Source organism: Mastigoproctus giganteus, chromosome 3, assembly GCF_048544385.1.
Source record: "Mastigoproctus giganteus isolate SK-2022 chromosome 3, ASM4854438v1, whole genome shotgun sequence".
NCBI lineage: Eukaryota > Metazoa > Arthropoda > Arachnida > Uropygi > Thelyphonidae > Mastigoproctus > Mastigoproctus giganteus.
In genome coordinates, this window is record NC_143577.1 from 215,994,151 (window position 1) to 216,012,744 (window position 18,594).

At 39.1% G+C, this 18,594-nt stretch overlaps 1 protein-coding gene across 1 annotated transcript in view; it reads right to left on the reverse strand.

Moving 5' to 3' along the window:
- LOC150088704 (leucine-rich repeat-containing protein 47-like) overlaps positions 1-18,594 on the reverse strand; it is a 101,249-nt gene that overhangs the window by 13,775 nt on the left and 68,880 nt on the right. The window contains exon 5 of the mRNA XM_090370868.1: positions 17,678-17,780. Within this exon, the coding sequence (XP_090226994.1) occupies positions 17,678-17,780 (103 nt within the window). The remainder of the gene's footprint in view (positions 1-17,677; positions 17,781-18,594) is intronic.

An 18,594-nucleotide genomic window follows, 5' to 3' on the forward strand; every position in this document is an offset into this window, starting at 1 on the left:
GTATAAGGGTTAAATAAGGGTTAATACGTTAGTTTAAAGAGAAAAAAGAAAGGTGGATTTCCTTTCTTAAAACTTGCTTACAATTTGTAAGACTATGTTATTAATTAAAGAGAATGTAAAAAAACTTTTTTAAACTAAATAAGAACTTTGGCTCTGAGTAAACACTATGAATCACTCTGAAATTCGCTTGATCATTATAACGCTTGCCACCCGGGGCCGCATCAAGACTCATCAAAATCCTTCTGACATCTTTTTGACGGAAGACCATAGGAGGCATCGAATGGAGCGTGTTGCGAATGATGGGAGGTGTTTTACCAAGATCATTAATACATGAGTTGGAAGAAAAAAGGGATGCTAGCAGGTCAGCTTTATCCTTGGCTGAAGTGACAACAGAACCATCTGGTTTGGACAGAAGTGGAAGCAAAGATGTGCAAAAGTTGCAACCAATAGCTTTGGCAAGAGAACAGAATGCTCGGCTACCATTAGGGCAAGAAGCAAGTTTTCTACTCTTAGCCTGTTCAAACTCTAGTTTGGACTGATTAATAACTGCTTTACAATTGTTGCGAGCTTTGGTGTAGGCAGAAAATAAAACTGAAGAATTACAAACAAGCCAATTAAAATATGCAACATTCTTCTCTTTAACAGCCTTAGCACATTTATTGGAAAACCAAGGTTTAGATAGAGGACGAGATTTTAAAGTTTAGTATGGGATAAAGGATTCCATTGCTGCAAGAATAATTTCACTGACACGATCTGAGCAAACGTTGACATCAGAAGTTTTGAAACAGTAATCCGACCAAGGAAAAGAAGAAAAGAAATCTCGCAGGCCATCCCATTTTGCATTCTTATTATTAGTATTAGTAATGGCCGCATGGTGCAAGGAAGCCTATGGCTTATGCTTCACCAGCAAAAAAAAAAAAAAAAAACAATGATAAAAACAAAAAAAAAAAATAAATAAATAACTAAATAATAATAATTAATAAATAAAAAAAATAAATAAGGAAATTAAACCTATCATCCTATGCGCTTCCCTTACCCGAAAGTACTATCCAGATGACCTTTGAATTTCCCCACACTGTCAGCCTCTACCACCCATGAAAGCAACTTATTCCAGTAATTTATAACTCGCTGGCTAAAATAAAACTTCCTGCAGTCCAATCTAAACATTTCCCCCTGTAACTTGAATTTATGTCCCCTAGTTCTAGCATCATTTATAATCTTGAAAATTTTGTCCTCATTCATTTTACTGATGCCTCTCAGAGCCTTAAACACCTCAATCAAATCTCCTCTAAGGTGTCTAGTTTCCAAACTCTGCAACCCACATATTCGAAGTCTTTCTTCATAAGGACGCCCTTTTGCCAATCTCACCAGGCGAGTTACTCTTCTTTGCACCCTTTCAAGAAGCTTGATGTCTTTCTTTAGGTGCGGTCTCCATACTTGAACACAGTATTCCAAGTGTGGTCTAACATAAGCCTTATATAATGGGATTATCACGTCCCTATCTCTACTTGCAAAAGTTCGATAGATCATTGATAGGACACCATGGGCCTTCCTTGCAACCTGTTTACAATGCTCAGAGAATTTCATGTCTGACCGTATCGTAACACCCAAGTCCCTTTCCTCTAAGTACTGGGTTAAGTTGAACTCCACCAAGTGAATAAGTTTTTTTGGGATTACTGTATCCCAGGTGTAATACCTTACACTTTGTTGGATTAAAGCACAGCTGCCATTTTTCTGACCATTCTTGAAGTCTATCTAGGTCTCTCTGAAGAAGCTCAGCTTGACAGTGATCATTAACTACTCTACCAATTTTAACATCATCTGCAAATTTAGACATCACGCCCTCTATCCCTTCATCAATGTCGTTTATGAAAATTAAAAACAACAGTGGTTCTAATACTGATCCTTGGGGAACCCCACTTCTTACATCAACCCAATCTGAGGAATAGCCATTTATCACAACCCTCTGCCTCCTGCCCTGAAGCCATCCTTCTATCCATCTAAGGATTTTCCCAGTGATTCCAACCTGTTCCAGCTTATAAAGCAACCGCTCATGTGGGACTGAGTCAATACCAAACAACACGAGGTTGGGAATAGCCATGAGATAAAGGCTCCATTGGAGAAGAGACAATCACCAAGTTGTGATCTGAAGTGCCTAAAGGACCTCTCACTTCGACCGTGTACTTAGAAGAGTTGTTTGTGACAAAAAGATCAAGCGTATTGGCTGTATGATTAGGATTGTCCGGTATTCTTGTAGGTAAATGAACAATCTGTGCTAGGTCATTAGTAATTGCAAAAGCCTCATCATCTCGACCTGCTGGGTCAGTGTGACTAGAAAACGGAAGCCAGCTGAAGTTATGAACATTAAAATCACCAAGGAAAATTACCTCACTGTTAGGAAAGTTGGACTGGAGAAAGTCAAGTTGCAAAGAGAGGAAGTCAAAGAGCTCCAAGTGATTAGTGGAGTTGCGAGAACGGTAGAGACAACAGATGAATTTGACACAATTAGGTAGAGAGATTTTAAGCCAGAGAAGATCAAAGAAAGGAGATTCCAAATTGCCAAGTCTCTGACAGGGAATATCGGAATGGACATATGCACAAGTACCACCTTTGAGGCAAAAGGAATTATACAGTGAATAATTTGGGCATCTGAGATGAGCAGTAGTTGAATCAACCAATAACTGAGATTCTGTCAGAAAAAGTACATGGGGTTTGGCAGACTGCAAATGGGAATGGACATCATTGAGATTAGAATTGAGACCAAGTATATTTGTGAAATGAATTAGGAAGTGCTGAATTAGGTGTCCTCCAGGGTTCAGTGTTGGGTCTATTGTTGTGTTCTGTATTTATTGATGATGGTATATCAGGCTTAATATCCAAGTTTGCAGATGATACAAAGGTCAGCAAAGTTGTTAATGACACTAATGACAGTACGCTGCTGCAACAGGATCTAGAAAAGTCAAGGAGATGGGCTGAGAGGTGGCAACTGAAGTTTAACATTGACAAATGTAAAGTACTGCATATGGGAAGCAGTAACCCCAGAGTAACTTATCAACTGTGTGGTACTGCACTGACAGTGGTAGAGAATGAAATGGACCTGGGGGTAATTGTGCAGGCAGATATGACGTTTGCTAAGCAGTGCAGATGGTCTGCAAGAGGTGATTATCCCCTTGTATAAAGCAACAGTCAGACCACCTTGAGTACTGTATACAGATCTGGAGGCTTCATTTGAAGGAGGATGTAAAGCTGCTGGAACAAGTACGGAGAAGGGCAATAAGGTTAGTAAATGGAACACTAAGAAAGGCTTAAGTTTTTCAAATTACAGTGCCTGGAGATTTGGCACCTGCGTGGTGATCTGATTGAGGTGCATAAAGCCTTGAATGGTTTGAGCCTTGACAAAATGCTGATGGGATTCTTCCTCTTTCTCAGAATAATCACCTGAGAGAGCATAAATTCAAATTGAGGAAAGACAGTTGTAGAATAGATGTGTGGTAGTTTGCCTTTAGCCAGCAGGTGGTTGATTGCTGGAACAAACTTCTATCTGTTGTTGTAGAAGTTGATAGCTTAAATAGATTCAAAACAGAAGTAGAGAAACATTTGGAGTGAGTGAATGGGTGAAATGAGAAGGATTTTTTTGGCTGATGCTATATAAGTTTGCTTTCTTGCATCATGTGCCATTACATCATGTGCTAATGTGGTAACTTGTCAAAATGTGGTAGTTTGTCAACCCACGTGGCAATGTGTGGTGACTACCAGTTGATCACTCTGTCATGAACATGTTAAAGTCACAACAAAAGTGAACTGATTAAGAGCAATTATAAATTTTCAGAATTTTCACAAATTGCTATTTTTAAATGCACTAGATACATCAGTTATGACAGCAGGATCTGTCAAAACTGGAGGAATAATGGATGAATGAACAAATGAAATAATTACAAGCATATTATGGGTTATCTTTTTTGTTCCAAATAAATTTGCTTTATTGGCTTCCTACATTTTACTGCTTTACTTATTCTTCTGTTTATTTCCATATCTAATCTAGCTTCATTTAAAACTGTTCCCAGATATACAACTGACTAGCTTGTTCAAACAAATTTTTAATTTAGTCCACACTCCCAACTTTTCCTTGTCTCTCCCAATACAAGGAAAAGTTGGAGTGTGGACAGAGCTAGCATTTGTGGCGCCTGAGACAAAACCTTGTGATTGCACCTAATGCATATCATATATTAACACCATATATATGCAGTAGCACATCTAGCAGTGCCTATTTTAGGTGGCGCATGTGGCAAGTGCCTTACTTGCGTGCCCCTAGCACTGGCCCTGAGTGTGCTAATGGAGTGTAACTAATTTTCATGCTCAATTCTCTCCACTTTCCTGCTATCTGGAAGGAGGCATGCCTCAAACTCATATTGAAGAACCCAGATAAATCACATGAAGAGCCAAAATCTTACAGACCAATTGCTCTCTTGTCAGTCCTCAGAAAACTTCTGGAAAGGCTTCTACCCAACAAGTTGTCAAAATGCTACTCTAAAGAAAATCTCGTTTCTCCACTTCAGTATGGTTTCAATGTTGGTTGCAGCACTGAAGATACTCTTCATAAATTAATATTTACTACTTCAAGCACTCAAGCCAAGTATGCGGTAGCAATCACAGTTGATTTTGCTGTGGCATTTGATTGCCTGTGGTGGCCAAGTATTCTCAGAAGACTCCATCAAGCCAAAGCACCATTCAACCTTTACAGCTGTGTCAAAGAGTACCTGAGAAACCGCACTGTCCATGTTAGTATCAGCTACAAATCTGTCACTAGCCAGGTCTCCCAGGGCTCGGTCCTGGGACCTTTCTTTTGGTCCATTGTCCTGGATGAGTTCCTTGGGATGGACTTGGGGCTGACGATTTGATTTTGGTGGTGCATGGTGAATCAAGAGCTGATCTAGAGGAGGTGCAAATTGCGCACTAATTAAAATCCAGGATTGGGCGGACCATTCACCAACTAAAGATCTCGGGAGAGAAAACAAAATCTGTATTGCTCAAGGGAACACTTCAACTACGAAGACCACCGGTTATCAAAATTGACAACACCTCTATAAAATTATACTAAGAAATCAAGTATTTAGGGATCGTCTTAGATATGAAGCTTAATTTCCATCCTCACCTGAAATATATGTCAGAGAAAATATTCAGCCATGACCATATAAGCTGTGCACACGGGGGAGCCTTAAGCACCGGGCTTTGGCCCTCATTTATAATGCCATATTTGTACCAATAATTTTTGTATGGAGCCTCAATATGGTGTACTAGGGCCTAACTCAACCGAAATTGCCGTAAACTGGACTCCATACAGCATTCTATCTCCTTGCAATAATTAGGACATGACCCAGCTCTACAGGTGCTAGCTGGATGTATACCTCTATACCTAGAGGTAATAAAAAGTGGGACTGTTAGTAATCCTGGGTATAACCTCCATGTACAAGCACACGGCAGGTAACCACCCAGGTTGTTGTTATTTGGTTTTTGGGAGAATTAGCAACTAAGGCCATATTGCTCCAAGAATATGCGGTGGTCATTCCCTGACCTTTCCGCATCCTCCGTATTTGGTGGTGACGGGCTCGAACCCCGGTCTAATCAAGAAGCGTGTACTACGAACTGCTACTCCTTCCCACCTGGCTACGGAGGTGCCACCACCCAGGTGTGAACCAAAGTAAGCAGGGGTCAAGGTGTGGTGCCCACACCATATGGAGGAATGCCGCGCCTCTGTGTTACCAGGCAGTACTAGGTGGTAGATGACTCTCATCAACTGGTGAAATACCACTACTTTGCTTATTGGAGGCTTGAAGTGGTGGAAGCCAAGAGGTAATAAAAAGAGGGACTGTTAGTAATCCTGGGTATAATCTCCATGCACAAGCACATGGTGGGTGACAAGTCAGGTGTGAACCAACGTAAGCAGGGGTCGAGGTGTGCTGCCTACACCACATGGAGGAATGCCGCACCTCTGTGTTACCAGGCTGTACTAGGTGGCAGATGACTCTCATCAACGGGTGCAATACCACCACTTTTCTTATTGGAGGCTTGAAGTGGTGGAACCCATGTTTAGTCTCCAGAGCAAAGTTCTGGTCAACCCTTCCCCATCTCTTCCATCATGCAGTATGATTGATGACTTTTGAGGTTATGATGAACATCGTGGCGAGATCCAATCTTCCTTACATTTCGAGGGTACAGCCCCAAAACGGTGTTCGCAGACCAGCCACTAATTAGTACACAAGACCGAACCTATTGGTAACTCTCAAGGAAGCTTCCGGATCAGCTAGTGTATAATCTTGCTACCTCTACTCTACTCTACTCTTCTATGCCAGATAGTGACTGGAGAGAGTTTGAGTAGTGTGTGTCCTCGACAATGCCCTTCGAGCGGGGAGCATTATCGCGACCACGTTATGTCAAGGATCTGGGGATATTCTTAACATGTGTACGCCATATCCAAAAATTTCATTACTTCATACAGCATGTCCCACCCACTTTTTCTTACTATTGAATTGTCAGACTAATAGAGTAAGGTTATCTGTGAAATGATCTAAACCTCTCAAACACTTCCTAATTCGTTTCACAAATATACTTGGTCTCAATTCTAATCTCAATGATGTCCATTTCCACTGGCAGTCTGCCAAACCCCATGTACTTTTTCTGACAGAATCTCAGTTATCCAAATTATTTGTATGATTCCTTTCGCCTCAAAGGTGGTACTTGTGCATATGTCCATTCCGATATTCCCTGTCAGAGACTTAGTAATTTGGAATCTCCTCTTTTCTATCTTCTCAGGCTTAAAATCTCTCTACCTCATTGTGTCAAATTCATCTATTGTCTCTACCGTTCTTGCAACTCCACTAATCACTTGGAGCTCTTTGACTTGTCTCTTTGCAACTTGACTTTCTCCAGTCCAACTTTCCTAACAGTGAGGTAATTTTCCTTGGTGATTTTAATGTTCACAACTACAGCTGCCTTTCATTTTCTAGTCAAACCGACCCAGCTGGTCGAGATGCTAAGGCTTTTGCAATTACTAATGACCTTGCACAGATTGTTCATTTACCTACAAGAATACCGGACAATCCTAACCATACAGCCAACACGCTTGATCTTTTTGTCACAAACAACCCTTCTAAATATACTGTCAAAGTGAGAGGTCCTTGAGGCACCTCAGATCACAACTTGGTGATTGTCTCTTCTCCAATGGAGCCTTTATCTCATAGCTATTCTCAACCTTGTAGTGTTTGACATTATAATGCCAAACACTACGAGAATGCAAAATGAGATGACCTGCGAGATTTCTTTTCTTCTTTTCCTTGGTCGGATTACTGTTTAAAAACTTCTGATGTCAACGTTTGTTCAGATTGTGTCAGTGAAATTATTCTTGCAGGAATGGAATCCTTTATCCCACACTCCACTTTAAAATCTCGTCCTTTATCTAAACTTTGGTTTTCCAATAAATGTGCTAAGGCTGTTCAAGAGAAGAACGTTGCATATCGTAATTAGCTTGTTTCTAATTCTTCAGTTTCGTTTTCTGCCTACACCAAAAGCTCGCAACAATTGTAAAGCAGTTGTTAAACAGTCCAAACTAGAGTTTGAACAGGCTAAGAGTAGAAAACTTGCTCCTTGCCCTAATGGTAGCCAAGCATTCTGGTCTCTTGCCAAAGCTATTGGTCGCAACTTTTGCCCATCTCTGCTACCTCCTCTGTCCAAACCAGATGGTTCTGTTGTCACTTCAGCCAAGGATAAAGCTGACCTGCTAGCATCCCATTTTTCTTCCAACTTGTGTATTAATGATCTTGGTAAAACACCTCCCACCATTCCCAACACGCTCCATTCCATGCCTCTTGTGGTCTTCCATCAAAAGGATGTCAGAAGGATTTTGACAAATCTGGATGCTAAGAAAGCTCCAGGTCCTGATGGTATTTCCCCACTTGTTCTCAAAACCTGTGCTCCTGAACTTACTCCTGTTCTTTGCCGCCTTTTTTCACTTTCTTATTCCAAAGGTGTTTTCCTTCTGCTTGAAATTTGCTCATATCCAGCCAGTTCCTAAAAAGGATGACAAATCCCTCCCATCCAATTATCGTCCCATTGCAATTACTTCTACTCTTTCTAAAGTAATGGAGAAATCAATTAACCGTCAACTCAAACTACCTAGAAACCTTCCATCTGAGCAACAATCGCCAGTATGGATTCCATCAGAGTAGATCCACCAGTGATATTCTGGCTTATGTTACCCTTTTATAGACTAATTTAATTGAAAAGTTCAGTGAAATACAAGCAGTTGCTCTTGACATCTCAAAGGCTTTCGATCGTGTTTGGCATAAAAGTCTTCTAAACAAGCTTCCATCTTATGGTTTGCCCACTGTTTTTTTTTTTTTTTTTTTTTTTTTATTTGAACCCCAAAACACGAGAGGTATTAGAACCTATGGTACTTAGTAACGTGCTTGGGTTGGAAGTTGAGAAGACAAAAGAAGATATTTGTTGACACTGGACTTGAACTTCTGTAGATTGTAATTTTCAGGAAATACGTATGAAGGAAGGCTATTCCAGAATATGGCAGTTGAATGAATAAATGACGAAGATGAAAAGTTGGTACTGTGGGTTTGAAGTTGGACAGTAAATGGATGTTGGTGGGTGGTGGCATGTGTTCGGACTGTTTTGAAAGAGAGAGCGGGAATTAGAGAAGCCAATTCAGAAGAACAGTGCCCATGGAAGTATCTGCAGAAGAGGCATGCAGCACAAACAGTACATCTATGAGAAAGCTAGTGGAGAGACTCTGTTAGATCAAGAAGCCTGAGAGAGGTTCTGGGGGCACCACCCCAGATTTGGGAATAATATTCCATGGCAGGGCGGATTTGCAATTTATACAGAGTGAGCAGCTGTTTGGAAGAAAAGTAATGCCAAGAGCAAAAGAGAAAACCAAGGTTTTTAGATGCAGAGGAAGCAATATTTGTAATGTGCTTGTGCCAAGAGAGATTAGAAGTCAGGGTAATCCCCAAAAGAGAGATATCATTTGCCTAGAAATTGGAGTGTCACCAAAGATAAGCATAGGAGCAGAAGAATCCTTTTTACGAGATATAAGACAAGACTGAGTTTTAGAAGGGTTGAAATCAACTAAGTTGTTTTTGCCCCACTGGAGAATTACCTGAAGATCGGCATTTAAGGAATTGGTAGCAGATTTTCGAGAAGTTTAAACTGACTGAGCAGGACAAGGTTTCTCAAAATGGAAAGGACTTCCAGTCAATGGAAGAAGGTCATTAATATACAAGAGGAAAAGAGTGGGGGAAAGAACTGAACCTTGGGGGGCACCGGCATTAGTGGAGAAGTTAGAAGACAGAGAGCCATACACCATCACCCTCAGTGAACGATCAGAGAGAAATCTGGATAACTAATTACTAAAAACAGTTGGCAAACCATAAGATGGAAGCTTGTTTAGAAGACCTTTATGCCAAACATGATCAAAAGCCATTGAGATGTCAAGAGCAACTACTTGTGTTTCACCGAACCTTTCCATTGAATTAGTCCATAAATGGGTAACACAAGCCAGAATATCACCAGTGGATCGACACTGACAGAATCCATACTGGCGATCGATGATCAGACGGAAGGTTTCAAGGTAGTTTAAGAGCTGGCGGTTAATTATGCTGCACCAGACAAAAAAAAAAAAAAAAGAAAAGAAATAAATAAAATAATAAAATAAATAATTAATACAGTGAAACTTCCCTTTAACGGACAGCCATGGGAAATGAAAATTTGTCAGTTATAGAGAAGTGTCTGCTATAAGGAAGTCTGAGGGAGGAAAAAAAAAAAAAGAAAGAAAGAAAAATCGTTAAATGTTTAATGTAAAATTAAATTAAATTATATACAGATTTTGCACAATATTTTTGTAAATAATATACATACAATTGTGCTATGCATATTATGACTTTATCTTAAGAAAAATACATACAGTAATCACTTATTTTCTTCTGCACCTTCTTCCGGCTGATAATTTTGTTTTCAACATTTGTTTGGAGTGAAGAAACCATCGAAAGTCCTTAAGTATCTTCTTCAGTGGCGAAAAACATTTTTAAACGATTGATTTGTATGAGCGCTTCTTTTATTTTCATCGGTGGTTCGTCATTAATATGTTCTTCGACAGAATGTCCTCCTTCCATTTCTTCATCCTCACGAGGAACTTCTTGAAAAATATCGATGATAATGTCGTTGATATCTAGAGCACCATCTTCTGTAGTGAGGTTCGAGTCTATATCTTTGTAGCCAGGGTCACTTGTAGCTGAAGTATTGTACATTATCAATAAATATTGAAGTTCTTGTTCTTCTTGGTGCTCCACATTGCTGTTCACAGCAATGTGGACATTTCAATTTTTGAAACTTCAAGACACTTTAATTTTTGCGTTTGAGAAGCCAGACTTTACAAAACAGTTCACAACAGTTTGTTTTCTAATTGCGTTTACTGATGAGGAAATCAATTGAATCGCATCTAGGATGCTGATTTTCTTTGCAAGGTCACTCGCACATGTTACATCATTCATGTTTGCAATGAGATGTCTTAAAACACATTTTTCTGTAGTGAAGTTTAAAATTTTTTATTATCCCTTGATCCAAGGGCTGACACTGCAGTGTGTTTGGTGACAGAAAAACGATTTGAATGTTGGACAATTCAATGTGCGGGTGAGATGCAGCATTATCCATGAAAAAAATAATTTTTCTGTTTTGACGAATCATGTTTTGGTTAAAGTGACTTATCCATTCGCTCGTGATATCTCGTGTCATCCACGCTTTTTTATTACACTTCCAGTCAACATTCAAAAGATTCAACTTTATGCCCTGAAAACAACGAGGATTTCGTGGTTTTCCTATAACAAGAGGTTGTTCAAAGTCTCCCAGCATAGTTGTACACAATAGTACAGACAAAAGTTCCTTAGAAATTTTTCCGCCCTGGCACTTTTTGTTTTTTAGACTCATTGTTTTTTCAGGAAGAGCTTTAAAAAACACCCCTGTTTCGTCACAGTTGTAAATATCCTTAGCTTCAAAATCACGACATAAATCTTCCAATTTAACGGTCCACTCTGTTACAACCCCAGTATCAACAGATCCACCTTCACCACTTACGGTTTTCCAAGAAATTTTATGCCGAGTTTTGAACTTGTCTAGCCATCCCACAGAAGCTTTGAACTCATTTACTCCCATATATTTCGCAACCTCCAATGCCTTTTCCCTAATAATAGGCCCATTAATGGGAATTTTTTTAGCACGTGCACGACAAAACCACTCATACGTAACACTGTCAATTTGAAGTCCAACAGTTTTCGGGAAGGATTTTTGAACCTGATCATTTCAGTGTTGCCAAAATTGTTTGAGCAGTTCATTTTTTTTTCTTTAGGATGTCGCTTAGCTGCATCTTCCCAATTTTGAATTTTGCAGCGAGATTGCGAACACTATTTTTTTGCCGATCAACGCATTAATGAGTTCGACTTTTATCTTTTAAAGTTAAATGTTTACGAGAAGACATTGTGCACTTCACACAACGCTGAACAAAACTGAAAACTGAAACTCAAAAGACGACGAAAGGCCGACCCCCCACCCCCACACACACCGAATTCATCAGAAGTTTTACACGTGTCTTAAAATTCTTGAAAAAGGATTTAGAACCGCGCCGTATACCTTGATAAAATTCAGAGAATCGGAAATAGAAAATAAACACACAATTGAGGCAATACGTGGAAGAAAAGTTCCTAGAAAAAGGGTCATGTACTCACCCGCTGTCCGTTATAGGGAGATCAAATTAAGTGCTAATCTAAACGAAACAGTGCAGATTGCCTTTCCGCGTCGGTTACAGAGTTGAAGCTGATTGAGCAGGGCAAGGTTTCTCAAAATGGAAAGTGGAATGTAATGTGCTATAATCGGCAAAACTATGGATAGGATTTCCAGTCAATGGAAGAAGGTTATTAATATACAAGAGGAAACGTGTGGGGGAAAGAACTGAACCTTGCGGGACACCGGCATTAGTGGGGAAGTTAGAAGGCAGAGAGCCATCTACCATCACCCTCAGTGAGCAATCAGAGAGAAAACTAGATAACCGATTACAAAATTGGTAATCTCATGGTCCTTGAGGTTGTCACAGACATTTTCTCAGATATGCCAGACAAGCTGTACTTGCTACTTGGGAGTCTAAAACGCTGATGGAACTGATATTCGGGTGACACTCAAATCAAGTGGACCCAATTTCGGCGCAGTCCGGACGGTTTGTGACAGCCAAATCCTCTGCTTGCACCTTCACAATGGTGGGACTGTTAGTAATCCTGGGTATAACCTCCATGCACAAGTACATGGTGGGTGACCCACCCAGGTGTGAACCAATGTAAGCAGGGGTCGAGGTGTGGCACCCACACCACATGGAGGAATGCCGCCCCTCTATGTTACCAGGCAGTACTAGGTGGTAGATGACTCTCATCAACCAGTGCAATACCACCACTTTGCTTATTGGAGATTTGAAGTAGTGGAACCCATGTTTAGTCTCCAGAGCTAAGTTTCGGTCAACCCTTCCCTATCTCTTCCATCATGCAGTATGATTGATGACTTTTGAGGTTATGATGAACATCGTGGCAAGATCCAATATTCCTTACATTTCGAGGATACAGCTTTAAAACAGTGTTCGCAGGCCTGTCGCTAGTTAGTACACTGGACCGAACCTATTGGTAACTCTCTAAGAGGCTTCCAGATCAGCTAGTGTATAATCTTGCTACCTCTACTCTGCCAGATAGTGACTGGAGGGAGTCCGAGTAGTGTGTATGCAGGGAGCATTGTCGAGGCCACGTTATGTCAAAGATCTGGGTATATTCTTACCACGTGTACGCCATATCCAAAAATTTCATTACTTCATACAGCATGTCCCACCCACTTTTTCTTACTATTGAATACACCATGAATTGTCAAAGTAATAGAGCAAGCTCTGCAAAAAGATCTAAACCTCCCAAGCACTTCCTAATTCATTTCACAAATATACGTTGTCTCAATTCTAATCTCAACGATGTCCATTTCCACTTGCAGTCTGCAAAACCCCATGTACTTTTTCTGACAGAATCTCAGTTATCGGTTGATTCAACTACTGCTCATCTCAGATGCCCAAATTATTCGCTGTATGATTCCTTTCACCTCAAAGGTGGTACTTGTGCATATGTCCATTCTGATATTCCTTGTCAGAGACTTGGCAATTTGGAATCTCCTCTCTTTGATCTTCTCTGGCTTAAAATCTCTCTACCTCATTGTGTCAAATTCATCTGTTGTCTCTACTGTTCTCGCAACTCCACTAATCACTTGGAGCTCTTTGACTTCGTCTCTTTGCAACTTGACTTTCTCCAGTCCAACTTTCCTAACAGTGAGGTAATTTATCCTTGGTGATTTTAATGTTCACAACTCCAGCTGGCTTCCGTTTTCTAGTCACACCGACCCAGCAGGTCGAGATGATGAGGCTTTTGCAATTACTAATGACCTAGCACAGATTGTTCATTTACCTACAAGAATACCGGACAATCCTAATCATACAGCCAATACGCTTGATCTTTTTCTCACAAACAACCCTTCTAAGTACACGGTCGAAGTGAGAGGTCCTTTAGGCACTTCAGATCACAACGTGGTGATTGTCTCTTCTCCAATGGAACCTTTATCTCATGGCTATTCCCAACCTCGTGTTGTTTGGCATTACAAGAATGCAAAATGGGATGACCTGCGAGACTTTTCTTCTTTTCCTTGGTCGGATTACTGTTTCAAAACTTCTGATGTCAATGTTTGCTCAGATCGTGTCAGTGAAATTATTCTTGAAGGAATGGAATCCTTTATCCCACACTCCACTTCAAAATCTCGTCCTTTATCTAAACCTTGGTTTTCCAATAAATGTGCTAAGGCTGTCCAAGAGAAGAATGTTGCATATCGTAGTTGGCTTGTTCTAATTCTTCAGTTTCATTTTCTGCCTACACCAAAGCTCGTAACAATTGTAAAGCAGTTATTAATCAGTCCAAACTAGAGTTTGAACAGGCTGAGAGTAGAAAACTTGCTTCTTGCCCTAATGGTACCCGAGCATTCTGGTCTCTTGCCAAAGCTATTGGCCGCAACCTTCGCCCATCTCTGTTCCCACCTCTGTCCAACCAGATGGTTCTATTGTCACTTCAGCAAAGGATAAAGCTGACTTGCTAGTATCCCATTTTTCTTCCAGCTCATGTATTAATGATCTTGGTAAAACACCTCCCACCATTCCCAACACGCTCCATTCAATGCCTGCTGTGGTCTTCCGTCAAAAGGATATCAGAAGGACTTTGATGAATCTTGATGCTAAGAAAGCTCCAGGTCCTGATGGTATTTCTCCACTTGTTCTCAAAACCTGTGCTCCTGAACTTACTCCTATTCTTTGCCGCCTTTTTTCACTTTCTTATTCCAACGGTGTTTTTCCTTCTGCTTGGAAATTTGCTCATATCCAGCCAGTTCCTAAAAAGGGTGACAAATCCCTCCCATTCAATTATCATCCCATTGCAATTACTTCTACTCTTTCTAAAGTAATGGAGAAAATCAATTAACTGCCAACTCTTAAACTACCTAGAAACCTTCCGTCTGATCAACGATCGCCAGTATGGATTCCGTCAGTGTCAATCCACTGGTGATATTCTGGCTTATGTTATCCATTTATGGACTAATTCAATGGAAAGGTTCGGTGAAACAAAAGTAGTTGCCTTTGACATCTCAAAGGCTTTCGATCGTGTTTGGCATAAAGGTCTTCTAAACAAGCTTCCATCTTATGGTTTGCCAACTGTTTTTAATAACTGGTTATCCAGTTTTCTCTCTGAATGCTCACTGAGGGTGATGGTAGATGGCTCTCTGTCTTCTAACTTCTCCACTAATGCCGGTGTCCCCCAAGGTTCAGTTCTTTCCCCCACTCTTTTCCTCTTGTATATTAATGACCTTCTTCCATTGACTGGAAATCCTTTCCATTTTGAGAAACCTTGTCCTGCTCAGTCAGTTTAAACTTCTTGAAAATCTGCTACCAATTCCTTAAATGCCGATCTTCAGGTAATTCTCCAGTGGGGCAAAAACCATATAGCCATTATTAATACTAATGTGATGTAACTGCCATGAAACTGTAAAGATTAAACTACTGAAATAAACTCTTATACCATTGTATTGTGAATTAAGTTATTTACTGAAATGTTACAAAAATAGAAAACTGACCACCTCAATACTTATACTTAATACAAAAAGTGTTGGCTACATTTGAGGATTCTACTAAATCTGTCTTCAGGATCAGTAAAGTAGGAAAAGAACACCAAAAAAAAGCACTGAAAACTGGAAAAGAGGAGTTCCCAGTTCAGTAATATTTGATGTCCTGGTCCTCCTACTTTATAGTAGGAGGACCAGGAGAAACTCTGCCCCTATCCTCCTACTATAAAGTAGGAGGACAGGGGCAGAGTTTTAGAAGAATCTCAAAACACAGCCAAGCGCAATAGGAGATCCTTTTGATTCAGCTGGATTATATTCAATTGCTTTATCCTACCAATGCAATCAAGACTCTAAAATTTGGTCAGCTTAGTCTCACATCAAGCCCAACCTCTTTTGTTCAGTATCTGTATAAACAGCCTCCTATTAACAGGTAACAAGATAAAATGAGGAGAGGACAATGGATCTGAACTCCATTCAGTTCTTTCACAAGCCTACTTTAGGATGTGGAGGATATTCTCCTGGTTAGATAGCCTCAGTAAATAAAATACACTCTCCCAAGTTTCATATTTTATCTACTTCTGTTTGTTAATTCCCTCTTTATGTCTACATAAGCTCTCTGCCTCTACAGGGCTGGTGTAATTTATTCCAACATTAAAGTAAAGGCAAATATTCTTGCATTCAGGCTACAATTATCGTTTTCTTAATTTGAAGCTGTCTCTCTGTTTACATCGTTCTAGAAAGAGAAAATATTCCTCCATCATTTTATTCAACACTAATATGGCCTAAAACACCTCGATCAGGTCCCTGTGCCAAAGCCTAGTTTCCAGTTTTCGCAGCTTACAGAGCGCCTGTATAAGTATAGCTTTACATTCATAACTAATCTTTTGTTCGTTCTCCTTTGTACCTTTTCAATTAAGTCTATATCTTTCTTGAAGTGAGGTCTCCAGATTTTTTTTATTGTACTTAAAATGTGGTCTGACTTGATTTTTCCATTAGAATAATTATCTCTTTATCTTCAAAATTCCTATACATTATTGATAGTACCCCATGCATGCATGCATGCTCTCTCTCTCTCTCTCTCTCTCTCTCTCTCTCTCTCTCTCTCTCTCTCTCTCTCTCTCTCTCTCTCCCTCTCTCTTTCTCTCTGTCTTAATATACTGTTGAGAGAACTTCACATCAGACTGTTTGTAGTTCCCCAAGTCCCTTTCACCCTCAACAGTACAAGAGACATATGTAAAAGGATGGTTGCAGGATAAACGTTTGGAAATTTGCTTTCAAACAAGAGTAACCAATTATATGTATATTGGAATAAACTTAAACTTAGTGTTGTGAAAGTGGCTAGTTTGAATAAATTTAAAAAAGGATTTAGCAACTTACTGAAAGGAGCAGCAATGAGTCAATTTTTTTAAAGGTAAATGCTTTATAAACTTTTCTTCTTTCCATCATTTTTCCACTACTAATATTAATTTGGTGGCAATGTGAATACAAGCCAAATGGAAATAGTAGACAGTGTTAGGAATCAATTGAACATAAAATTTCATAATAAAACATTTTTTAAAAAAAAATGCTTGTAAGATTAATTTTGAGAGAATTAAAATATGAGGTATAATCAAAAAGTCCCAGAATGTATGAATGAATGGGAAAAAAAAAAAAAGTCACTTGGTATTAGCAGTTGAAAAATGATTCAAGGAAATAAGCTTATACAGCAAGGTATACTTATCAGATATTCATATTCTGTGCTATCACCCCATTCCCTTGAAACTTGATACAGCAATTCTGCTGGAAGAATTTTCAGAGTTCCTGTTTTAAGTTCTCCTTTAGTATCTCCTGCAATTCCTCCTGGATCACTGAAACATCATTAAATCTCCACCCTTTGAGTGGAAAAATTTGGTTTTGAGAACAAGATAAAATCAGAGGGAGCTCTGTCTGAAAAATATAGAAGCAAGAGACCACAGTCATACTATTCTTGACTAAAAATTGTTACACATTCAGACTGGCATGAAGAAGAGCATTTTTAAAATCATTCTTGTTTACCCACTGCAGAACTTTTTTTTGTAATACTGGCTGACAGTTTGGCTCAGTTGCATAAATTCTTGATGAAGGAATATTTTGATGTAAAAAGACACAATCAACTTGCCTTTGAAATTCAAGCAGACTTGCGAAGATACTTGAAGGGGTTTAAAAAAATAAAATAAAATAACAGGAGCTCCAAAAATGCTTCCAACCATGGCTGGATCATTGGAATCAAATCTCAAGGAAATAACTTCAGGGGTGACAGCATACATTACCTAGCAAATAACATTCCCCCCCCCTCAACAATCTAGCAACTCTCAATCACACTTTAATATACATGACTACATGTAATAAGTATGAAAACTGAACAGCAACAATATACCAAAAAAGTGGCATACTTACAATTATTTTGAAATTTAACATTTATAAACCTTACCCTTGTGCCTTCACTGTTTGTAATTGGTGGAAAAGAAATCACTTGACCACTACTGTCTATTAAACATGGATATAGTGGTTTATCTTTCAATAGGTATAAATATCTAGGAATAAAAATACAAAATCAGAAAAATTCATTCCATAAAGAAGTATTTATAAAACTTTCATAAAATTGACAGCATTGAACTGCAATGTTTTAGGATAGATACAGCTATTATGTTGCAGTCAAGTTGTTATTTTAAAACTGTAATAGAAAAATGCTTTAAAGAAGTTGGATAATATTAAAAATCCTAACAAAGAAGGAATCACCACACACAGTGCTGACAAAAAACCTGAGGTCAGGGTAAGGGTATATATTTCTAAAGTTTATTCCAGTTAAAAGAAGTACAATATTTATTTTTGGAATAAACCACAGGTAAATATTGTACTTATCATTATTCATTAAGGTTGATCTTACTTTTTTCTTTTTTTTTTTTTTTTTAAGAAAGTCAGTCAGTTATTTTAAGATTTAATGCTTTCACCTTTTTTCCACCATTAAATATGGGAAATCAGTAAGTACCATTAATCACTGAAAGCCTCGCCTATCATTAAACATTTTAACTTTTCTTACTTTCAGTAGTAAAAGCAAGTGGTGCCTAGAAATTAAAAGTTTAGTTTATGTATCTTAAATAAACTTGGTGATACATTATTGTACAATTTCAATTAAGTAATTACAGTAGTATGGAATAATAATCTTGGCTGATATATCTAGATTCTAATAGCTCTGGTTGGTACGTTGAATAGTGTGGTTCCACAAAGGTCTTCCTCTCTGGCTTTGATGTAGTGAGAATATAGTCTGTTTAGCATGGCTGTGACTAGTTTCTGCTGTATAATAGTCACAGCAGAAACTAGTCACAGCCATGCTAAACAGACTGTGAC